Consider the following 25,772-nt stretch of genomic DNA (forward strand, 5'->3'; position numbering starts at 1 on the left):
ACAACTTCTAATACATATGTCTGGGTAGGGCACTAAGGTCATCACATCCAGCCTTGTCAGCCTTAGAGTGGTCATGTTGAGGTGCAATAAGGACCCTTTGTTTTAAGTGAAGGCACCCCCTGGCTTTTCCCTTGCAAAACCTATCAGGAGAGAGAGAATCAGTAATGTCTGTGCCAAAAAGCAGTCATCAGCATGTCTTTTGCCCATCATCCTTGACCTTTTGCAATGCCCTTTGGATTAGGAGTACAGATCCTAGCAATTAAATGTGCTAGAAAAGTTACATTTTCTTTCATAAAAACAATTTAGAAAGGGATCGCCATAGGGAACCAAGACTAAGTTTACACTGTGAAAGAAGTCTGAGTTGATAACGGAGCATGGATGAGGCCATTTTACCTCTTGACAAACCAGAAAAGTTTTGAGTGACAACCACTAAACACACAAGTCCTAGCCTCTCATAACATAATCTGATCACAAAATAATACTTTTCCTCAAAACATAATCACACAAAGAAGGGAATTCCCACATGGGCTCAAAAACATTTGTCAGCTGAAAATGGCATCTTGACAAGCAGCTAGAGAAACTTAGAAGAGTCAGTGTTACCTCCTAAGGAAAATAATGTCTGAGGTAAAGTTTTTTTTTAGTGACAAACACCAAACACACCACTAGCCCCCAAGCCCTTCACAGCATTGTTACACACAAGCATAACCCTTTTCCTCATCAAAAAAAAAAAAAAATGACAATAAGAAATTAAATCCCCATGGCCAACTGCCACTTGCCAAGTGTTTAATAGTGCTTGGTAGAGTCAGTACATTTTGCCAGGGACTTAAAGCTTTGAGGTAAAAGTTTTAAATGACAGTCTTCAAAATCCTGAACAATACAGCATACAGTAAACTGTGGGAATGGATTGCGGTGTATTGATTTCGCAAACAGATTTAATTCCCTAGTGGGCTGCTGAAGCCATAAGCCCATTCCTCATACTGGATGGGGAGAATGCAGGTAGAACATTCGCTTCTCCCAGGATATGACTGGGGCTGGCAGGGGTGCATTGGTCTATGGTCCACTGAAGACACCTATATTGTCTATATACACAGAAAGACTAAAAGGTGCATGCCAATCTGTCTGTTTCCACCACCAAAGACTGACAGTCAGACTGAATCAAAACGAGTTCTAATCACAACTCCCTTTCTAGTGCCTTAACAGTACAAAACACTGCACACAGCTTCAGTTGGTTTATTTGGCGCCCCCTTCTCACAGATAGTCCACTTCCCCAAACCATGAAGGAACTGAGACAGGCTCTCTGTTTTGTTATATGAAATATCTCTTGTTGGAATTTGCATAAGGTTTGATGGTTATGTGGCAGAGAGGTTCCACGGCCTGTCTATTCCAAAAGATCCCAGATTTTAGCAGCAGCTCAAAGATTACACAGAACTAAGTGGCCAACACCAGCTTGTCCAGCATGGGGATTGTGGGGGAAGGTACTGACAGGGTCCTGCTGAAGAATTGCAGCTCCTGCATAAAGGATGCAGTGGGGAGGAGCTTACACGCTCAAGCCAAAAAAAGCAAGATGTTAAGAGCATTATGTCCCACCCTCACTGATGAAACATGAAGCCCATTTCTCACCTCCATCTCCCAGTTGCTTCTGATGCAAGAGGATGGGAGGAATGAGCAAATCCAAACATGTGGTGGCTTGAAGGTCACAGAGGAAACAAGGGCCAAAAAATATTAAAAACAAACTGCTATAGGCTCTCATGCACAGAGGATGACCCACACTGAGACTGGTAGTAACTGTCCACCTCTCCAAAGACCAGACAGGCCTGAGGCCAGACGCAGTTCCACAAGTGTTTATAATTCTGAAGCCATTGAAGTCTCAGTCTACTGCAAAAATATATCCTCAGACATACAGAAGACACAAAAAAGATAATGGCCACTACAAGACACAAAGTGTAGGGTTGTTAAAGTCTGGATAATACAATGCATACTCACCCAGTCTGTCAAGGTCATTTTTCACTGACCCACTACGTAGTCAGGAAACATACACTGTAGTCAGTCCAACTACACCCTTAGAGAGACCCCAAAGTTCTGCAAACATGGCAGCACCCAAGCCAGAGATACTACACTGAAGTCAATGACAGAAGACACCAGAATCTAGATATGACACTGAGTGCAAAGGAATAACTAAAACAAATGCACTTTGTACTGAAAGTGGTGCCCACCCAAAGTAAAAATAAGAAATTTCTGGGCAAACCCCAGATATTTATCCAGTCATGTCCAGCAACACTATTTTTCAAGTTCTCTGGGGCAGGAGGGAGAATACATCTCTGAGGAGTCACCATCCAGACCTTGATTTACTGCATGAGCTAGTTCAAGCAGTAAACCCAGGAAAATAAAGAAATTTCATGCTCCCCTTTTGGAAGGAGAACACATGGAAATAACCCCCCCTTCCCTCCTCCTATCCTTTTCCTGAAGGAGGCCCATATGAGCAGAAGCATCTTGGCCTGACCCAAGGGCTTTACAAGATGGCTTGGACACTTTTTAAATGATCTAAGACCTCCAAAACATGACTACCATTCAAACTTGAAAAAGTACAGTTTTGTACCTACCATAAATGTAGATGTTCGAGGATTCCCTTGCTGCAGTCCTGACTATTGGGTATAGTCCGCGTCCCAGTCGGCCCGAATACCAGAGTATAAGGCTGACGTCGGTCATGGCGCCTTAGACTGACGTCAGTACGTCAGGGTACTAATGCGCATGACCGACGTCATTTCCTCAGTCTTTTCTTGCCCCAGATGTCAGAAGACCCAAAAGACAAGTCCCAAAACAACCTGCACCAAAAACATGTACAATATATACAACAATATATACAAAAATATAAGCATGAAAACTCACCTACACAACCACCCAAACACAGAGGGAAGGAGGGAGGAGTATTGGACTGCAGCAAGGGAATCCTCGAACATCTACATTTATGGTAGGTACAAAACTGTACTATGTTCTTCGTCTTCCCTTGCTGCAGTCCTGACTATTGGGTAGAATCCCAAAGCAGAGGTAAGGGAGGCTGGCAAATTATAAAGTAGCAGGAGCTGACAACATGCCTTGTAAAACAGCTGTGGCAAAACCAGCCCTAGTCTTAGAGTATATAGGCAGGTGATAATGCCTAGAGAAAGTATGCACTGAACTCCAAGTAGCTGCTTCCAGAATATCCTTAGTTGCCACCCCCTTAGAAATGCTGTTGAAGTGGCAGTAGCCCTAGTGGAATGAGGCCTAATCCCAGCTGGAACCTCTTTGCCATGATGGGAATAACAAAATGCAATGCAAAAGCCAATCCACCTAGAAATAGTTTGTTTTGACACAGGCTTGCCCTGTGAACTCAAAGCAAAAGAAACAAGTAACTGCTGAGACTGCCTAAAATTCTTAGTCCTGCTCAAATAATAACGCAATTGCCTGTGTACATCTAAAGTGTGCAAAATCTTTTCCCCTTTATTTTGAGGATCTGCAAAAAACGTAGGCAAATGAATAGTTTGGTTTAAAGCCACACTAGAAACCACCTTAGGCATAAAGGAAGGATTAGTACGTAATGAAACCCTGTCCTTATGGAAAATCACAAAGGGCTCTACTGCCATAAGGGCCTGCAACTCAGACACCCTTCTTGCAGAAGTAATAGCCAACAGAAAAGCAGTCTTCCATGACAAATATTTCAATTCAGCAGTAGCTGCAGGCTCAAAAGGTTGTAGAGTAAGTTTTTCCAACACAAAATTGAGATCCCAAGCAGGAGTAGGAGCTCTACGTGGGGGTCTTATATTCTTTGCCCCTCTAAGAAACTGCTTGAACAAAGGATGCGAAAACAAAGGTGGGTCACAATCATAGTGAGCTGAAATTGCTGCAGCATGAATCTTTATGGAAGAGAAGGACAAACCTTTGTCCAATAATTCAGTAAGATATTGAAGAGCCACACTCAAATTAGGCTCTGAAATCTCCAAATTCTTTGCTGTACTCCAAAATAAAAATCTCTTCCATTTTTCTGCGTACACTCTCCTAGTACTAGGCCTTCTAGCTTCCATAATCACATTTAAAACTTGTTGAGGAAGCTGAGACCTGCTGCGCTTCAACACAGAATATGCCAAGCTGTGAGATGAAGAGATTGAAGCTTGACATTGAGCAGATGACCGTCCTTCTGAGATAACAGATGAGGAATCAGAGGTAAAGGCCATGGAGGCTTCTTTACAAGACTCCTTAGAAGTGGGTACCAGTGTTGCCGAGGCCAATCTGGAGCTATCAAAATCATCCTTGGCCTGTCTTGTCTGACCTTTAATAACACCTTTGGAAGAAGAGGCAGAGGTGGAAAGGCATAGACATGAAGGTTTTTCCAACTGAAAGACAGAGCATCCACTTTCCAAGCTGTGTGATGAAACCCCTTTGTGCAATACTTTGGCAGCTGGTGGTTTAGTGGAGAAGCGAACAGATCTATGTCTGGAGTTCCCCATGACACTGTCAATTTCTGAAATACATGAAGATCCAGTTTCCACTCGTGGGGATCCATGATTTGTCTGCTTAATACATCTGCTAGGGAGTTCTGTGCTCCTGGCAGAAACCTTGCCTGAAGAGTCAGTCGAGGCTTAACGCAGTCTCCCATAAAATCATTGCTTGCCTGCATAGAGGATAAGAATGTGTTCCCCCTTGCTTGTTGATGTACCACATGACAGTTGTGTTGTCTGTTAGAATCAACACCTGCCCTGGAAGAAGTAACTCCTTGAAAGCCATCAATGCAAACTGGACTGCTAACATCTCCTTCATGTTGATATGTAGATGCTGTAGTCTGGCAGGCCACTTGTCTTGTATCCACTTTCCATTTAGATGAGCTCCCAAGCAGTGTCCGAGGCATCTGTCGTTAAAATCTGACTCGCCTCTGGCCGGGTCACAGAGAGTCCCTTGTTTAGGTGACATTCCTGAGCCCACCACAAGAATTCCTTTTGAAGGCAAGGTATTATGTGAATGACAGTGTCGAAATCTTGGCAGTGCTGTGTCCATACATTTTTGAGATACCATTGCAGCTTCCTCATATGCAGTTTGGCATTGGGAAGCACCAGAATACAAGATGCCATGAACCCTAATGCTTGAAGGACTGTCCTTGCAGTCAGCACGGACTGATGAGATAGTTGATGGAAGTAAAGTGACAGACTCTTTTGTTTGTCCGGGGTTAAAAGGCCATCTGGGCTGCTGTATTCAGTCTCACACCCAGAAACCACATGTCTTGAGAGGGTACTAGACTGGACTTTATTCCGCTCACAGAATACCCTAGGCATCTTAGCACTGCTATGACATATTCCAGATGCTGTAGAAGGTCTTCCTTTTCTTGAGCCAGAATCAGGCAGTCGTCCAAGTAAGGATAGATTTGAATGCCTTGAAGCCTGAAGTAAGCTATCACTGGAGCCAGAACCTTTGTGAATACTCTGGGCAGTAGATAAGCCAAAGGGCAATGCAGAGAACTGATAATGAAAATCTCCAGTTCGAAACCGCAGATACTTTCTGCAACTTAGCCTTATAGGCACATGAAGGTAAGCTTCCTTGAGATCCAAAGTTACCATCCAGTGATCCTTGCCCAGCAGAGGTAACAGTTGCTGTAATGTCAACATCTTGAACTTGGGAATGTCCAGATAAGTGTTGAGGATAGATAAATCCAAAATTGGTCTCCACGTGTTCCCCTTCTTTGGTACTAGGAACAGGCGAGAATAAAATCCAAGCCCCTTTCTGATACAGGGACTGGCTGAATGGCTCCTATCTGGAGTAACTGAGAAACTTGCTTGTGAGCCTCTTTTCTTTGTGGAGGAGGAACATCTGGCATGCCTTTGAAAGGGGGCATTGTGTGGAAATAAAATCTGTAACCGTGATGAATGATATCCAGCACCCATCTGTCTTGAGTGATTAAATCCCAATTTTCTTTGAAAAGAGACAATCTTCCTCCCAAAGGAGCTGCCAGGCGAGAATCCACTGGCAGCTGAAAAGGCAGGTCATTGGTTCTGCTTACGAAAGGACTGACCCCTGCCCTCACCAGAAGTCTGAGCAGGTGAACTGTCTGATCTAGGCCTAAACGAACCTTGAGCCCTGCCCCTACCACGTCTAGACCTACCCCTAGACTGGGAACCATAAGCAGGATATGTCCACCCCTTAGCAGGCCAATTTCTACTAAACTTCGGAGGCTGCACCTGCAAAAAAACTTTAACAGTCTGCATAGACTTAGCTTTGTCCTCCATTTTCTTTAAAACTGCTTCCACAGGTGGTCCAAACAACACCTCAGACTGTAAAGGAGCATCCAAAATCCTGGTCTTAACATGCTCAGCTAAATTCTGATCCTTCAACCAGGCATGTCTGCGAAGAACAGAACTAGTAGCAGCCACCCTCGAGGAGGCCTGAACAGCATCAAAACCACACTGCAAAGAATGCTTACCCACTTGTTCAGACACATGAACCAAATCCAGCAATTCTTTACACTCAATACCTTCCGCCAAAGCATCCACCTTAGATTTCAATTGTGAAAGGAGATAATTCTGATATTTCAGCATATGAAACTGACAATTCAACGCCTCATGGCTAGAGTGGAAGAAGTATATACTTTCTTACCCCACCTATCCAAAGCCCTTGCCTCTTTATCAGAGGGTACAGGATTTTTAACCACAGAAGCTTTAACACCTTTAGGCCCCTGAGAAACAGTTTCTGGGTCCGCCCTAGGACTCTTAAACAAATACTTATGAGCTTGGGCACCCTATAATACCTATCCGGCTTAACAGGAGCAGGAGGCAAGGAGTCAGGGTTCAGGAAGCCTCTGCAAAACATCCTCCACCACATTCAACACAGGAGGAATAGCTAAGGGCCTATGCTGGGGTAAAACAAGAATTCCCTAAGCCTTTTCCTGGAATCAGAGTAATCCTGGCCTTCCCATTTAAAGTGCTCCCTCATGGAGTGAAGAGTCTCTGAAAATGAAAAATCCTCAGGAGGAGAAGCTGTAGGAGTGGAATCATCCACATCCGAATCAGAATAAGTAGGAAACTCTTGCAAGTCTTCCACAGAAGACTCTGAAGCCTGTGAACACTGTTCAAAACTATCAAACTCCTGTTCCACCCTAGGCCTCTTATCAGGCGGGGCATAGAACCTCTAATCAGAGTAATCAAATCTTCTGCCATTTTAAGCATATGTTTCTTAGGCACAGAGCCCGAAATGCTAGGAGAAGCCCCCACAGAAGCTGAACTTGGCCTACCTCTAAAAGAAGCTTTGGCAACAGAAGGAGAGGCCCTAACTACCTTGGGAAGAGAGGGAAGAACAGTTACCTGAGAAGCCCCCTCAGCCTGACCTACCTCCTGAGAGGGCACATCCTGTAACAGTAAAGTATCTGCCTGAGACTCCATAGAGACTCCTGGCAAAACCTCTGGCTCCCCTGAGCCTTCTAAAGAACCGACGTCCGGGACTGCCGGTTCCTCACCCCTAGGCTTCACTGTTTTATCCTTGCGCTTCTTGGATGAAGCGGGCGTCGGAGCATCCGACGGCATATTATAATTGCAACGCTTCCCAAACACTAACCTAGCACAATCAAGCCTCCTCTTAATAGTGCGCTTGTTAAATCTAGCACAAGAGCGGCAACCAACAACGTCGTGCTCAGGCCCTAAACAAGGTATACACAATGTATGATAATCCCTATGCGGTATCTGCTTCCCACAAGAAATACAGTTATTCACTTTTTCTGACATCCGGTTAAATACTGAGGCAAGAAAAAACCAAAATGTTCCCCAACGGGGTTACTTAGCCAACTCTGTTTCGGTCTGAAACTCTGGTTTCGGAAAATCTCAGAACGCCAACCTGCACTCGCAAAATTGCTTCTGCATCGGACCATGCGGCAAAAAAGACTGAGGAAATGACGTCGGTCATGCGCATTAGTACCCTGACGTACTGACGTCAGTCTAAGGCGCCATGACCGACGTCAGCCTTATACTCTGGTATTCGGGCCGACTGGGACGCGGACTATACCCAATAGTCAGGACTGCAGCAAGGGAAGACGAAGAACATCCTCATGGTCCTTTGAGATAGCTCTCAAAGCTATGGTGCACTATGAGAAATGCAATCACAACCAGTTCTGTACAGGGCTAGTAGAGTCGCCTTCTTTGGAGACTTGGCCAGCACAGCTTGTAATGGACATTACTGCTGATAGGGACCCCTCTTCAATTTGTGAGAGGGCTTCTTTACTGCAAGCTGGTTTGGTGTGAAAAAATCTGCAGAAGCTAAGGGTGGGTCACAGCGCCCCTGAACACTGACGGGGCCACTTTTGTTCTTTGAAGGTTCTCAAACAAGTCCTGGGGGACTTAACCTGTGAGGACTTCTTCTTGGAAAGCAGCATCTAGGAAGGCCCACTAGAATTCACCCTTAGAGAGGATATCAGCCGTGCCAACCTTTATGACAAAATACCAAAGCTTGCTGTCATAGCCATAGCAAAACTACACTCAAACATACAGTGGAACACACAAAGAAGTTATGGCAATGGTCTTAACTCTCCACTGACCTCACTGAATCAGCAGGAAGCCTTTCCAGAGTCTGATCCACAACACAAGAATGGAATCTGGATAGTTCAGACAAATAACCAAAGGGATGTAACTCCCAGCATGACAGAGAACAACACTCTCCTGAGAACTATGTTCAAAGCTTCAGACTCCTTACAAACCAACAGGGCAGGAAAAAAGCTTTGCCCTCTACAACCTATGCCAGACCTTACAGGCTGCAAATAAGTTGGTTGTAAGATACTAAAACAGGATCTCAATGCACTAAGCCGTAAGCTAGCAGACAGAATCGGAGTAGTATCCAAAAGTACCCAGGTTGCAGTAAAGAAAGCATCCTTAAACACATACACCTTGAAGACAGAACAGTTAACCCCTCTCCCCCAAAGACACTCAAGTAAGACATTTCCAGAAAGGTAAAATAGCCTCAGACCAGTGTTAGTGGACTAAAACCGGGAGTTACAGGGTAAAGTGGGGGCATAATGGGGGGCATCCCTGTCCTAACTTTACTCAGAGATAAAGGCTACTGAATTCTGACAGTGCCTTCCCAAGACAGAGTGAAAGGAAAAAACCTCCAGAAACAAAGTTCCAACATGGGTGAGTTAGATTTCACTGATGTTTCTAAAGTCAAGGAAAACAGGCTGGGTGACAAGGTATCAAGACACAAGGTGTCACTGAAAGAATTGTGGGGACTGGAGATGCCTGCATGAAGTTAGGAGATGGCATCAGTCTGTTTTCTAAAGATGTTCTCCAATTAATGCAGTTTTCATCCAACAGCTAACTGACCTCAAGGGCCTGTCCTGTGTGTCTTGGTGATACAGGCCCCAGAGTCCTCAGTAACGTGACGGGTGGCTGGGGAAAAGTCCTTGGTCTCGAATTCAAACACCAATAATCTACCAAGGAAAACAAAGAAAAATTCCCCAAGTACAAGTCAGTCATAGGTAAGCTCCAACCACTGAAACACAGAGTGGATGGTGCCAATCTTTGAGATACGGTCTCCAAAGGTGACTGCCTTGCTTAGAGGCTCCTTAATGTCTGCCAAAATGGAAGACTCCCTGCTATTCCAAGTGCAGCTGAAGACACACAAAGCTTTCTTGGAGATGTCTCCATAGTAGAGCATGGTTAACTGCCCTCAAAATCCTTTACTAGCATTCAAGTGTTCTGGCAGTGGACTGGCATTATGTGAGCGGCTATCTTGCTGATCCCGGACATGAGCACTCTCAATCACCTCCATCCTGCAAGACATAAGACAGACTTGGAACGTCTTCCTCTCCGTTCATATTGCTAGGTTCAAAAGCTGGCACTTGCAGGAGTATTTCACTGCATAATCTTATCACAAGCAACTAAGACAACTCTGATGTGGGTTCTGCCTTTAGGTCTGCTGGCTACACTTTACTGGTTTGCATTTCTTATGCAGTGAATGCGGCAATGTTTCCATGATGAATATCAGGACAGAGAAAGTGCATGAGTGATGGAAAAAAGTGGGACAATCTGGTAGGCACAGTGACTACACAAGCTCTCCTAACTCAGCAGATGCACCAGCAAAAAGGCACCTGCACCTAAAGAACATTACAGATGAAGAGAAGAAAAATAGCTAAGCTGGACACGGCAAAGACAGGAACGCCTATCAGTCAACTCTCTGTGAAGAGCACCTGATTACCAGGCCACAAACTTAAAATTAAACAAAAACACAAGCAACCTGACTCAGCAACAACAAAGCAAGCTGAAGCTAAACATTCAGTGAAGTTTTTGGCAACAATTCGAATTTCACCATACTTGCAAAAGCCAAAGAAAAACACTGCGCAGTTATTTTTCTATTCATTATTTACCTTAACAAACATAACTACACATTTGCCCAGTATTTTGCTGACTGGCACTTTATTGTAATAGTCACTCTTGAAAACTTCCTTCTCTAGGAACTTTCGAGTTGCAAGATGGAATGTTTCTGGAGGTCGATAAAACCAGTAGCCATACAGCCATTTCTCACCTATAAAAAAATAAAGAAAAACATCATCATGATGCAATAACCTGCAAGGTACCTTTCAGTATAATACAGTTGTATAAGTAATCTTACCATAACAGTACACGCTCAAATGGTCAATGATCACTGTGGCAGCCTTAGCTATATGAGTTGTATTCTGAATAGGATACAACAGCTGGCCAGCTTCCAAAGCTTCAGGGCACTTTCTACGCACTCAGTCAGGCAGTTCAACCTGAGCTGACAAAGTCTGAAGCCCTCCAGACCTTTCACTTGCAGAGACCAGAAGGCTAAGCTCTGAAAGGACAATGTTAGGAAGAACAAAAATAAATAATGTCCACATTCTGGCATAAACAACATACCAAAAAACTAGGGGGATGAAGGAAAGGAGTAGTAACTGCAACAGTGATCATTTGAACATTTACTATTACGGTAAGTTTAGCAACACAACTGTACTATGTTCATTATATTGATCACTGTTACAGTAGAATAAGCTATAAAGATGGATTACTCTAGCTTACTACATGTGGGAGGTGGAATGAGAAGAGTCCAGTAGCCCCTGGAGAATGGTCCAAGCAAAACTTGATCTAGAAATGGAGAAGGAATCAATCTAATAGTGCTTTGTAAAATGATGTACAAAGGACCAAGTGGCAGCTTCTAGAATACTTCTAGACTCCAATCCTTTCAAAAAAAGCCATAGATGAAGCTAAGGCCCTGGTACAGCAGATCTTGGCCTTGCCTGGAATGGTTTTGTTGTGGTGAGTATAACAGAAGGTAATAACCTTATATAACCACTTGGAAATAAGTCTGTTTTGACGCAGGTTGTCCCTTCTTACCTTCACAAGCAATGAACAATTGGTCTTAAGTTTTGTCAAGCTCTTGAGATGTCTGTGGCTATCCAAGATATGGAGTATCCATTCGCCCTCATTTTAGATTCAGGAAAGAAAATGGGGACATGAATAGTCTGGTTTAAAGTAAAGTGGGATACCACTTTAGGCATAAAAGAAATACTAGTTCTCAAAGAAACCCTCTTTCTTTGGAGAATGAGCTAATGCTAACTTACCGTAAGTGCATGCAACTCAGATACCCTTCTTGCAGGGGTCAAAGTAATCAGTAAAACCGTATTGCATGTTAAGAACCTCAAGTCAGCTAGATTAGCTGATTCAGATGGAGCAACTGCTAGCCTCTCTAGCAAAAAACTGAGATGCTACTGGGGGGGGGGGGTCACTGGTTTTCTTGGAAGCCTCTTATGCAAAACCCCTTTGACATGAGAATGCATTTTAAGAGGAGGATCAATTGGCAAACATGCTGAAATAGCCAATAAATGAACCTTGAAGGAGGAGTAAGAAAAGTCATGGAATAGTAATGCTCACAAATATTGTAAAACTATAGATCAGCTAGCCCTGAAAAGATGCTACTTACGCTCTTGATACCACCTAGAAAAAATTTCCCATTTCCTAATGTATGATTTCCTAGTAGCAGGCTTTTTTGTCACCATTAGTACCTGTTGAACATCCTCAATAAATAAGTGCCTAAAGGGAATTAAGACCATGTCCAAAGAAAAGGAAATTAAATGCATTTGTCTTCCAGGCCCTTCCTGCATGGAGTCCTGCGGCAGAATCTCACCAGCCGATTGTTCAGAAAGGAGGCAAATAGGTCTACTTAAGAAACTTCCCACACATGGATCAAACTGCAGAAGGCTCCCAATCTAGTTTCCAGTCCTGAGAGTCTGCACTTGCCATGCTCATCTCATCTGCCACACAATTTTGCTGTGCCAGAATGTAGGATATCTGTAGAGTGAAAATGTGCTATGAAGCTATATCCCAAGCTAACATGGCTTGTCTGCAAAGGGGATATGACGTGGTTCCCCCTTGCTTGTTGATATATAACATGACTGACCAACTCTTGTGGAGAGTCCACGTGCCTCCTCTTGCACTTTCTCTTCCCACGGACTTACTCGGTGGGGTGTCCTGGGGAAGTGTCAGAAGAAAAGTACAGTTGTGTACACTTACCATAAATGTACATGTTCGAGTGTACTCACTGTTGCAGTCATTACATTTGGGTTATCTGCTTGCAGTAGACCCCAGTTGGCCTGATTAACAAAGTCATGGGTCCTGCGTCGGTTGCTGTCCCTTCTTCCATGACATCAGGGGTATAAAACATGCAGCCGATGCCATTACATCAGTTTTTCTTGCCCCAGATGTCAGGTACTCCCTAATGGGAAGCAATTAAATCTATAATACAAGGATATACCTCCAACAAAAAAGCAAATACACCAAAAAGCTTTCTGAGCATAGTAAGTGAGAGTAGAGGTATAGCCAAAAGAAGAAAGGGGGCTGAAGGGAGGGTAACCAGGACTGCAACAGTGAATACACTCTAACATCTACATTTATGGTAAGCCTACACAACTGTACTATGTTCTTCGTGTTTCAATGTTGCAGTCACTACATTTGGGTAGAATCCCAAAGCGAAGGTTGGGAGGAATTTATATAGAATTAGGACCAGCTATAAGGACCTGCAAGACTGCAGTGGCAAAACAAACTCTGGATTTAGAGAAAGTTGGCAAATGGTGATGCTTGCAGAAAGTATGTACAGAACTCCAGGTAGCAGCTTCTAGGATGTCCCTTGTAGGGATGCCCCTGAGAAAGGCTGTAGAGGTAGATGCAGCCCTGGTTGAATGGGGTCTGATACCCTGTGGGATAGGTTTTCCATGGTGCTTATAGCCGAAATGAATGCAGTGGCCTATCCATTTTGAAATGGTTTGCTTTGAAATAGTTTTCCCCTCTGTCCCTGCAGCAAATGCCACCAGCAGTTGTTCAGATTTCCTGTGAGTTTAGTCCTGTCCAAGTAGAATCTAAGTTGTTTGTGCAGATCCAAGGACTGCAGTATCCATTCCCCTTTGTTCTGTGGGTTAGGAAAGAAGGTTGGCAAATGAATGGACTGATTAAGAGCCACACTGGATACCACCTTTGGCATGGAGGGGGGACTGGTTCTGAGGGACACCCTGTCCGCATGAAAGATGATGAAAGGCTCCACTGCCATAAGGGCCTATAACTCAGATACCCTTCTTGCAGAAGTGATTGCTAACAGGAAAGCTGTTTTCCAGGAAAGGAATTTTAAATCTGCAGTAGCAGCTGGCTCGAAGGGAGGAAGAGTGAGTTTCTCCAAGACAAAGTTAAGGTCCCAGGCTTGAGTTGGAGCTCTCCTCGGTGGCCTTAAATTTTTGGCCCCTCTGAGGAACTGCTTGAGCAGTGGGTGAGAGAAGAGGGGAGGCTCTGAGCTATAATGAGCTGAAATGGCTGAGGCATGAATTTTGATGGAGGAAAAGGACAAGCCCTTATGAAGCATCTCAGTCAAATATTGTAGAATCTGAGGTAAACTGGGCACTGCTGCGCTCATCCCTTGAGATTGGTTCCAGGTACAAAATCTTTTCCATTTTGCAGCATGAGATTTTCTAGTACTAGGCCTCCTAGCCTCTAAAATGATATCCATCACTGATTTACTGAGGGGTAGTAAAGGAGAGATTAGGTAATTAGCTAGGCTGCTAGGTTCAGGGTTTGCAGCTGAGGGTGCAGAATCTGGTTCTCCTGCTGAGACAACAGGGAAGGAGTCTGAGGCAGGTACCATGGGGACAAGCGTGACACACTGCGCAGGAGAGGGTACCAGTGTTAGCGTGGCCAGTCTGGTACAATTAAATTCGTCCTTGGCTTGTCCTGTTTGATCTTTAATAGTACCTTGGAAAGCAGAGGCAGAGGAGGAAAGGCATAAAACCAGCTGAAGGATAGAGCATCCACTTTCCAAGCTAGTTTGTGGGGAATCCTTGTGCAAAATTTGTCCAATTGATGGTTCTGGGGGGAGGCAAACAGGTCTATATCTGGGCTCCCCCATTTGCTTGTCAACATGTTGAAAATCCTTGGTTCCAGTTTCCACTCGTGCGAGTCCATGGGGTTTCTGCTTAGTTCATCTGCCAGTGTATTTAGTTTTCCTGGCAGGAATTGAGTTGAAGATTCAATTGGTAGCTCAAGGCTGTGTTCCACAATGCCATGGCTAGTCTGCAGAGGGGGTAAGAGTGTGTACCCCCCTGCTTGTTTATGTACCACATGGCAGTGGTGTTTGTCCGTCTTTACCATTAGGTGTCCTGGAAGAATGTGGTCCTTGAAGGCTGTCAGAATATTCTCTACAGCTAACATTTCCTTTTGATTTATTTGTAGGTGCATCTGACTTGGGTTCCATTTGCCCTGAATGCACTTCCCTGCTAGGTGAATCCCCCATGCATAGTCTGACACGTCTGTTGTTAAGGTTTGGGTGGCAGGGGGTAGTGTGAATGGTAGTCCCTTGTTTTGGTGGCAGGCCTCTGCCCACCAAAGGGACTCTAGGCCTAGCAAGGTATGATAGGAATCGTAGCTTCTAGATCCTGTAAATGTTGACACCATAGGCTTTTGAGATACCATTGCAGTTTCCTCATATGCAGCCTTGCATATGGCATTAGAAGAATGCAGGAGGTCATGAACCCCAAAGTTTGCAGTATTTGCCTTGCAGATAACTGGGTCTTTGTGGCCACTTGTTTGAAGTAGGTTGTCAAATGAGTCAGTTTCTCTGGCGTGAGGAAAGCCATCTGGGAAGTTGTATTCAAGCTTGCTCCCAGGAATATAATTTGTTGACAGGGTACCAGATGTGATTTCTTCTCGTTTATGGTGTACCCCAGACAAGTCAGTACCCTTTGAACAAAGGCCAGATTATTCAAAAGTATGTCCTGGCTTTCTGCCTGAATTAGACAATCGTCCAGGTATGGATATATTTGAGTATTTCTTTGCCTGCAGAATGCAATGACTGGAGCTAGGCACTTTGTGAATACCCTGAGTGCAGTAGATAAGCCAAAGAGCAGTGCAGAGAACTGATAGTGCATGTATAGCCTGCTTTGAAGCGTAGGTATCTTCTGCAAGACTTCCTGATAGGCATGTGCAGGTATGCTTCTTTTAAGTCTAGTGTTGCCAACCATGCATTTTTGCCTAGCATAAGAAGCAGCTGAAGAGTCAGCATCTTGAATTTTGGAATCACCAGAAAGGTATTTGCAGTAGAAAGGTCCAGGATAGGATGCCATGTATTGCCTTTTCTGGGTACCAGAAAAAGTCTCGAATAGAAACCTTGTCCCTTCTCCTCTACTGGTACCAACTGAATAGCCCCCCATGCTTAAGAGAGAGTACTTGATTTTGGGCCTCTGCCCACTGATTTGGGGGTAGATCTGGCCACCCCCTTGGTGTTGGTAAGGTTTGGAAGTGAAATATGTATCCTTGGGACACTATATTTAAAACCCATTTGTCCTGGGTAATGAGTTCCCAGTTTTTGGCCTGCAGACCAAATTTTCCGCCTAAAGGAGCATTCAGTTGGGAAGTGCTTAGAAGTTTTAAAAGCAAGTCATTGATACAGTTTTTCCATAGGGGGGAGTCTTACTACTCCCTGATTTGGGTGCGGAAACCCCCCACTGCTAAGACTTGTGTCTCCCCTGGGACTGAAACCTGGGGTTTCTGCTGTGTCTGGGTTTGGTTGAGAAGACCTGGAAGGGGCTGGAAAGGACCAATTCTTAGAGGGCCAGTGCCTACTAAATCTAGGAGGCTGAACTTGTAAGAAATCTTTAACAGTTTGCATAGATTTAGCTTTATCTTCCATCTTTTTAAGAACTTCCTCAGCCTTGTTGCCAAACAGGCGGTCCTGATTTAAGGGAGTATCCAACAATTTAGCTTTAACATGATCAGGCAAAGATTGCTCCTTAAGCCAAGCATGCTTTCTGAGCACAGACCCAGTAACAGCAGCCCTGCAAGAGGCCTCTAATGAATTAAATCCACATTGCAAAGTATGTTTTCCAACCTGTTCAGCAGAATGCATTGAATCCTGTAATTCTTTATTTTCCGCAGTCAGGAATCAACGTCATTTTCTGTTAAAGCAATCCAATAACATGTTGCTGATACTTTAACATAAGAAACTGCCAGTTTAAAGCCCTAATGGCCAAGGTTGCAGAAGTGTAAACCTTCTTACCCCATCTAGCCAGCACTCTGGAGTCTCTATCAGAAGGGGTAGGATTTTTAGCAGTAGAAGCCTTAATGCCCTTGGGTCCCTGTGAAATAGTCTCTGAATCCGCAATAGGATTTTTAAAAAGGAACTTGTGTGAATCAGGAACCCTGTAATATCTGTCAGGTTTTCTGGGAGCAGGAGGCAAAGAATCAGGGGCCAAACTAGATTCCGAAAAAGCATCATCAACAATGTGTAGTACAGGAGGAATAGCTAAAGGCCTATGCTGAGGCATGAGTAAGAAAAACCTAAGCCTCTTTTTTGAATCAGAAAAATCCTGGCTTTCCCAGTGGAAATGCTCCTTTAGAGTATGCAAGGTTTCACCAAAAGAAAAATCCTCTGGAGGGGAAGCAGAGGGAATAGAGTCCTCTGCATCAGAATCCTCATAAGTAGATAAGGGAAAATTCAGATCATCAGAAAAATCAGAATCCTGGTCAGAAGATTCATAAACAACTTCAGCCCTAGGTCTCTTAGAAGGGGGAGGTTGGCTTCCCCTGATTAGAGTTATGAGATCTTCAGCCATTCTTATCATTTGTTTTTTAGGCATAGAGGCCTGAGCAAGCGGCCTGGGCATCGTTTTTTTAGGCATGGTTCGAGATTTAGGCCTAAATGAAGAAGGAGGCATCTGTTATATATGCAAGTCCGTAGACCTGAATACACCCTCAGAAGCCGGTGCCTGCACAGCGGCTCCGGACCCATCCAAGGTAGAGACATCCACGGGTTCCATAGTTGTAGCGGCATACCGGACTCTGAATGGGTCTCAGTAGAGGCCTGCGAATCAGATGTACCGGGTATCAAGGGCTGCGAAAGTGCCTAAGTACCGGCGAACTGGTGACTGGCGTCGGCGTCAGTTTTGTACCTCGATGGCCTGTCTCTGTCTTTATCTTTGCGTTTTTTCGAAATCCCGGTAGTCGGATGGCTAACCGACAACATTTATGGATAATTAAACAGAGGACCAAAATATTTCGAGGCAAAAATATACCGACGACGGATAGTGCGCCGATTAAATAAAGCACAAATCCGACAGCAAGGTACGTCGTGGTCAGGGTCTAGGCAATGAATACAGTATGAATGGAAATTTTTATGAGGTATTTGCTTTCCACAAATAATGCAATTATTAACGCTTACTGACATCAGTAAGGAGCAAGAAAACGTTTCCCCAATGGGGTACTTGACTTTAGTTGAAGACTTTGGTTCTGAAACTCGAAAAGGAAAATTTCAGGAGTCTGCCGACTGGCACTTGCGAACTGCTTCTGCTTCAGGCTCCGCATGGAAAGAAAGACTGATGTAATGGTGTCAGCTGCATGTTTTATACCCCTGATGACCTGACATCATGGAAGAAGGGACAGCAACCGACGCAGGACCCAAGACTTTGTTAATCAGGCCGACTGAGGGCTACTGCAAGCAGATAACCCAAAATGTAATGACTGCAACAGTGAAACACGAAGAATATCTATGAAATCCTGTTGGGTATACTAGAGGTCTCAAGCTGGCTGTCCCTGTGGCGTCAAATGATGAAGCTCCAAGAGCAGAGACATCTTTGAGCTGGACTGTAGATCCAAGGAGGTTGGATTCGCCAATCCTCTTGGAGCAGAGAATACCCTCTTCATAACCTTGAAGGCAGATCACCAGGAGAAGACGACGACTTTGAAACTGAGAAGGGGAGTCTTCTGGACCACTGTCCTCACCTGCCTTAAAAAAATCTCCCACAGGAGGAAGTCAGAGCCGAGCTGTCCAGTGCCAAGGCTCCAAGGTGCAGAGATGGCTCCAATATGTTCAGAGTCGATCCCAGTGCCTCGGACTTGACAGACAGCTCTGGCTCTGAGACACCTCTGGATCCGAAGAGGGTAGAGCCAGGGCACTTAGAGTTAGCCTTCAGATCGGAGGATAAGGCTATTTTTGGATCCAAGACTGATGGACCCAGAAGACTCAGATCCCGAGACTCTGAAGCAACCAAAGGAATCAGAGGAGGAGTATGAGATGGTGGACTGGTCAATGGACAGGGTTCCTAACCCAAAATGGTAGGAGCCGGTAACACACCCATCTAGATCTGCGCCAAGAGAAACATCCTCATCATCCAAATCCACATCTTCTTCAGTCAAACTCCTGGATGAACAAGTTGATGCCAGGGGAGGTGACTTTGTATAAAGGGGAAGGCAACCTGAAAGATACATGATCAACTGATGGGGAATATCAGGTCCTTGGCAAGACAATAGGATCTGGAGTAGTCGGGATCAGATAGTTTCTTGGTTGGATCCGAGGATGTAGAATCAGACAACCTTTTTGTTCTTCAGATCAGAAGGGGGAAGAAGTTTGAGACCTCCTCAAATCTGATTTCGTCCACTTCCTGGAAGGCTCAGAAGATGGAACAGAGGAAGTAGAAGCCACAGGAGATTTTGACTCCTTGGACTTAAGCTTGGAGGACTGAGCCTCTTTAATAGCTTCTCTGAAAGGAGGCGGCAACAAACCTTTCAATAATAACTTTTTCATCCTGTCCTCTAAGGCACAAGGATTAAAACTGTGACAGAACAGTTTTCTTGTAGGTGCTGCAGACCTAATCCATAAATGCAGACTGTGTGCATCTGAAATACGCAACTTGTGCCCACACTTTGAACACTTTTTGAAGCCAGAAGGGCCCTTTTTCAGCCATTCTTATCAACAAAAAGGAGAAAAGCAGATAGGAAAGTTTTTTTTTTTTTTTTTTCAGAAAACAAAGGAAAAAAAGGTATTACCAATGATGGTAATTAAATACATTAACGTGTAAAGGAAAAGAGGGACAGATACCAGTAATATTTACAGTGATACTATACATACAAGAACAAGGAAATAATACACAAAGGCAGTATATAAAGTTTTGATAGAAAAAAATCTAACTTATCTGAAGAATTTAGCGATGAAGCTCAAGAGCTATGGCTGACCACATCCTTTTGTGAAAAGCAGCAAACGAGATCTGAGGTATGCAAGGAGTTGGTGCATTATGGATAAGGGAGAAGCTTGAGAACTTTTTGGTTACCATAAGCTTTAGTAATGGCCATGTCTGATTCAAGGATTGGATCTAAACCCCAACAGTTGAGGACAGAATGAAAACTGACATCAGATATAAGTTGTCAGAGACAGCAGCTTGGAAGAAGAGGAGCCAACCTTGGAATGGTTTGGATTCTGCAACCCAGAAAGATGTGGTTTTGAGAAGGAGTCAGAACTGACTTCATGAGATGGATGGTGAATCCCAGACTGAAGCAGGAGAAGCATGGTGAGTGCAGATCCTGCATAAGCTTGGGTTGAGAGGGAACTTGAAGTAGGTTATCTAGATATGGGAATACCTGGATTTCCCAAAGCCTGCAAAAAGGCTATGGCAGGTGCCAGACATTTGGTGAATACTCTTGGGGCTATAGTAAGACCAAAGGGCAAAGCAGAGAACTAAAAATGAGAAGAAGAAAGAAAAACACAAAAAAATCCTGAAGAAAGGGTGAATGGGAATATGAGGATAAAGGCAGCCTTCAGGTTTAGTGAGACCAGAAAAGCCTTGTGGAAGTGAGAGAGGAAACAGAGCCTGGAGGGAAATCATTCAGAAAGCGGGAATCCTTATAAAAGCATTGAGAAAAAAAAGGTCTACTGGGAACCAGAAACCTCATGGAGTAAAACCCTGTTCCTCTGAGATTCTGGAACAGGTTGGCTGATACCCTGATCCAATAAGTCCTGTAAAACCATGAGGAAGGTGGTCTGGAGGAGGTTGAGATAGATTGAAGAAGGGGGAGGCGGGGAGATTTCCACATTATAAAATAACCATGATGGATAATGGGCAGAACCCAAGAGTATGAAGTAATCTGTTGCCAGACAGGGAAACCCTAAGAGACGGGGAACCTTGCCAATAGGAGGTGGAGAACATATGTCAGATGGAAGCAGATTTTGTCCTAAAAAGGGGGCTTTTGAGTTTTAGAAGTCTTTGTGGATTTATTAGAGAGCATGCACTTAGGAGCTCTTTTCCCTTTAGAAGGCTGATGAGGCTGCCTACGAACAAAAGCAGACTTAGAAGTTTCGCTGAAATTTGGGAATGGGAAAAACAAAAAATTGTTTAAGATCCTGCATAGCTTTACCTTTGTCTTGTATAGTCATAAAGAGGTCAACAGCAGCTGCACCAAAGAGGTTTTTGATGTCCAAAGAGCATCTAGTAGCTTGGCCTTAATATCATCAGGTAAAACCTGGAGACAAAGCCAAGTGTAGTTTCTCATAACTGAACCTGAAGCAGCAGCTGTAGAAGATGCATCAGCTACATCATAACTACATTCCAAATAGTGACGGGCAATCTGAGAAGTAGAACTCAATAAAGAGAATGAAGCAGACTTTACTTCAGAGTCAGGAAGGTGACACCCCCCCCCCCCACACTCGAGTTGAGATAAAAGGGCTAAAACATACCTGCTCATATAGGTTTGATAATTTATGGTCCTGAAGGTCAGAGAAACAGAAGGATAAAACCTTTTTCCCCAGTCTCTCCATAGCTCGATTATCTTTATCAGAAGGAAGAAGTTTGGAAGAAGTTAAAAACTTGAATGTCTTGACAGCAGAAAGAAAAATCACATCAGGGTCTGAAGGAGGACATTTGTAAAGGTACTTAATGGGCTCAGGCACCTTACAAAAATGGTCAGGATTTTTAGAAGCCAGAGGTTGGAAATCAGGAACCAAAGAGGCAGTTGCAAATGTATCCAACTAGGCATCCAACTCAGGGGTACATCAGAAGGTTTAGGAGATTCCATTTGTAACAACTCATAATACCTCTTGAATATCACAGACCTGGGAACAATCCCACTTTAAATGCTTCATCATACGAACTACAGTGTCACCAAAGGACAGCTCCTGAAAGGCAGAATCAGGAATCAAAGAATAGTTTTCCTTAGACCCATAGTCTAAAAGAGCAGACCAAAGATTCATCTCCTGAATCCACCTCCTCATCTGAAGAATGCAATTCCTTAGTTCTTTTGGAGGGAGTAGACCAAAAAGAAGCAGGAACAGACAACCCCTGCCAAGGCCTCAAGGCCATCAGAGCATTAAACAAACCTTAGGTAAAGTCCTGATATTCCTTCTGAGGATCTTTAGCAATGGGAAGAATGTGTTTATTTTTCTGCTTCTTCTTTAATAGGATGTTAGCTCTGACCAGCCTATGGGGCTCAGAACCATGCCTAGACTCAACAAGGGTACCAGAAACCTTTTCCCTAACAAGAGTCTGGGAAATCCCCGTTGGCCATTCAGAAATGATCAGAAGTGTTTAGCCCTCAATGTCTATGGTGCAAGTTAGCAAGGCCCAAAGAAGTTCTGAGTGTGCGTACATCACCTTTATGCCCTATGCCTGTGCAGGAAGCATACAGCTGAAGTATGACACTCGGAGGATGCAAAGGCTTTGGTATACTGGCTGGATGTTGGGCTATCCTTAAAAGATCCCACATTTTATTAAGACTGCAAAAGTGATAACGGGCATCATTTGTTTACCTGCATTTCACCTGAGATGCTTTATTTTGTTTTTTGCCAAAATCAGAGAGGTTAGAGAATCCCTTAGGAAACTTGGAAAAGGGGAGGGAAATATATTGGAGATTCCCATATCAGCTTACCCCCTTCATCACACTTGTTGATCATCTCTGCAGTAGAGGGACCAAAACTGAATCTATATCCAAAACAGAATTTAACATCTCATTTTTATCATCTCAGAGGTTCTGAAAATGCAGCCAGGTAAACCTCCTCAAGGTAGTAGCAATGGCCATAACCCTGGAAGAAGTATCAACTCAGTCATACACGCACTGCAAAGAATGAGTAGTGACTTATACAACAGAAGAAATGAAATTATTTAAAGTAGATGTTTCTTCACAAGAGGCAACTGCAGATAAAATATTCCTCATACTTCCACAATTAGTCAGAACAAACTAACATATGAGCCTGACAATTCAAAATTAAGAAAGTCAAAAGTGGCAGAAGTAAACACATACACCCATACCTATCAATACTACCATCCTTGTCAGAACTAGAATTGGAATAAATTAGATGTTTAGCAGCAGTACGATAAACCACTGCTTTAGCTGCTGGGTCGGGTTTGGGAACTGTGTATAAAAACTTGAAAGACTGAGGAACTTTATACATCCTATCTGCCTTTTAGGGGCAGCTGGCTAACCATCAGAAAAACTGCAGAGACCAACACAGCCTCCAAAGCAGACAGAATTGGAAGAATGGATGAAAGTTGTGGAAATTCCTTCTTTAACAGCTCATGATATTTTCTGGGGGACTGAGAAACCTCAGTGTTCTCCCACTGAAAACTGGCACATTCTGGAAGTAGTTTCAGAGAAAGAGAAATCCCCAAAGGGAGATTCTGAAAATGAGCTCCCCTCCAAGTCTAAATAAAAATTTTGGAGAGAAAACCTTGTATCTTGTCCCTTCATCTCCTTGTCCAGATTCAGAATCTTAAACCTCTTCAAGGAAAGCGGTATTCCTTTTTCTTTTACCCAAAACTAATTTATAAGTAGAATCCATAGCGTGAATTAATCCCTGATCCAGACCCAGTAAACTTTTCCTGTCAAAGGAAATTTAAGGAATAGAAGATGCATGAAGTATGTTTCTTTTTGACAGGAAAAATGGGGTCAACACTGCTTTTAAGGACAGCAGCAGCTTCCCCAGGGATGGGCACAAAACTTGGGGGAAAAGAAAAGGGAAGCCTTACCTGTTCCCTGTCCCAGTACCAACAAGAGTGGCTCTACCTTTTCCATTGAAGGGACCCCAACAGCCGGCGTGGATGTGACAAACCCTTGGTCCACACAGAAGCTATCAATGCTACAGTAAAGGGATCCAGGGTAAAAGATGTGTAGACTGAGGTACAACTAATGGTTACAGCAGAGTTACTCAACTGTGGCAGAGGCAAATTGCTAGCCTGCTGTGGTGGGAAATGCTGTTTTGCTTAACTTTTCCTTTTGTGGCTAGCAGGACGACAACCCATGGGGTCAAATGTTTTTCCCATGGTCAAGCTGAAAATTGTGCCTCTTTCCCAAGAAAAAAAACCAAAAAAACAGTCTAAGAAACTTCTCTGTGTGGAAGATTTTCAGTCCGTATATCTCTAGTTAATCACTACATATTAATCAAATCAGACAATAGTAGTAGAAGGAGCGAACTTAAACTTGTCTTAAGTCAAAAACAAATATATATAATTGTACAGAATTACTAAGTATTCAAAGGTAATCCAAGCAAGGCAGGCAGTCTCTTTCCAGTCGAAAATCCTTTATTAAGTACACAGACAAGCGATACAAGTAAAACAAAAATAGAGCAATAGTTTCCTCACAAGCTTTCTAAATATATATATACTTTTCATCAGGCAAGGGAGTGGTTTACTGTGCTGTAAAACAAAGTGTTATTGGTACACATGTTAAATTCACATCCCTTCCCCCATCAGTGTGACATTCGAGCTGGTCCTGCCCTACTTAGTAGCTGTCATAATAATATAACCCCTATGCAAGGGCACCCACAGGCAGGTGCAAGGGGGTGTACTTGCACCCCACTGGATTCGGCTGGCCAGACTACTTCATTTTCTTTTAATTTAAAAAAAACTGTTTTTTTTCCCCCTTTGCGTCAAGTCACACAGACGGAACAGGTGTTTGCGACCAGATTTCATCTTCTCCGTCTGTGTGACTGATGGCTTACGTCTTTAGCTTCTGCCCTTGCTCCGTGCGCAGAATTTGAAATCCAGAAGATGTTGGGACTGCAGACAAGCATACAAGTGAGAGGTCAGTGTGTGCTTTCAAGTGTTTTTAAGTGTTTAAGAGGTGTGTGCAAGTAAGAAATAGATAGTTAGGGGTGTGTGGATGTAAGAATTAGATAGGGGTTTGTATGCATTAGGAGTTTGGAAGTGTTCTTCCAAATAAACGCATGTGGGTTTGTGATTTCTATGTAACAAGTGATGGATGAAGAAGAGGTTTCCCTCGTTTCAGAAGAAATGGGAAGTGACAATTCTGCCTAAGTAAAATTTGCAAAGTCACAAAATAAAATGGCATTGTCAATGTAGGAATTTGCTAAAGATTTCGAAATGTTGCATATAACATTATTTGCACTTTATATCTCTTAAGGATTATCATGACACTGGAAGTTACTTTTGGTCTTCCCTTGTTTGGGAATTTTACGGGTCCAGTTTATTGGATCAGGGTATGTATCAATGGGAAATATGCCAGTCAGTGCAGCTGAAGTATTACTTATGATAGTTTAGTAGAAAACTATTTTAGTTGACAGCTGTCATAGTTCGTCCATTTATTGGTAAATGTTAGCATTGTATTTGAAATGTTTTCTATTACTGTTATTGTATTTAACAGAAGTGATTGAATGTTTCGTGCATGGCAGTGCAAGACAATGCTTAAAGGAAATTCCACATTTGCTATCTGTATAGTAGCAAATCTGTTTATATGTTTTATTCAGGGTGAACGTTTCAGATACATCCAGTTTTCTCTAGAATCAATAATTTACCATGATTGTGCAATGTTCTTACTTCACTGTATTTTAAATGAGAAGTTGGTTTGCATTTACTGAGCACCTGTGGCTGCTTTGGGTGAATCAGTTTTAATGTTGTAGTTAAGAGATTTGTTCAGCATAATCCAGTGGCCACCTGCACATGTTTCAGTAACCCACCAGTAGCATTAAATAACCTGAGTTTGCTCTTTGGCAGTAATGTACACATTCCCTAATCACAGGTCATTGCTGAAAACCATACTTGCCTACCGCTCCCACCCCTTTTGCACTAACCAACCCCCCCACACTAATACACCATCCTAACCTAATCTCTACCCAGCATTAACACCCCTGTCCGTAATCTCGCTGTCTCTCTCTCTCTCTCTATCTCTCTCTCTCTCATTGTACATATCTACAGATGATCTGGTCAACTTTCCTGATTTATTGAGGCTTGTCTTTGTATGTATTATGTTTGCTTTTTCTGTTATAAGACATTGTAGCTTGTACTGTTGTGCCAGAAGCTCTACTTTGACTACTGTGCTCATGTAAAATGTGATGTGTAACTCCCCAGCTTTGGCTGAAATTGATCCTCTCTGGATCAGACTATATATAATTTCTCATTCTTGGGACATCTTTGTCATGTTTCATTCCATCTTCCACATAAGCTGTCAAACAATAGATTCCATTTCTATTGAAGACCTTGCATAGAGGTGTCCACCAGAAAAAAATAC

The 25,772-nt window shown here is 43.4% G+C and overlaps 1 protein-coding gene across 13 annotated transcripts in view; it reads right to left on the reverse strand.

Annotated features, from left to right (window-relative positions):
* Positions 1–25,772, reverse strand: part of PBRM1 (polybromo 1) — a 2,726,611-nt gene that overhangs the window by 1,144,868 nt on the left and 1,555,971 nt on the right. For all 13 annotated transcript variants that reach the window (XM_044078866.1, XM_044078877.1, XM_044078870.1 and 10 more), the window contains one exon: positions 10,364–10,521. In XM_044078866.1, the coding sequence (XP_043934801.1) occupies positions 10,364–10,521 (158 nt within the window). The remainder of the gene's footprint in view (positions 1–10,363; positions 10,522–25,772) is intronic.

Source organism: Protopterus annectens, chromosome 7.part1, assembly GCF_019279795.1.
Source record: "Protopterus annectens isolate FY-2018-M chromosome 7.part1, PAN1.0, whole genome shotgun sequence".
NCBI classification, from domain to species: Eukaryota; Metazoa; Chordata; order Ceratodontiformes; family Protopteridae; genus Protopterus; species Protopterus annectens.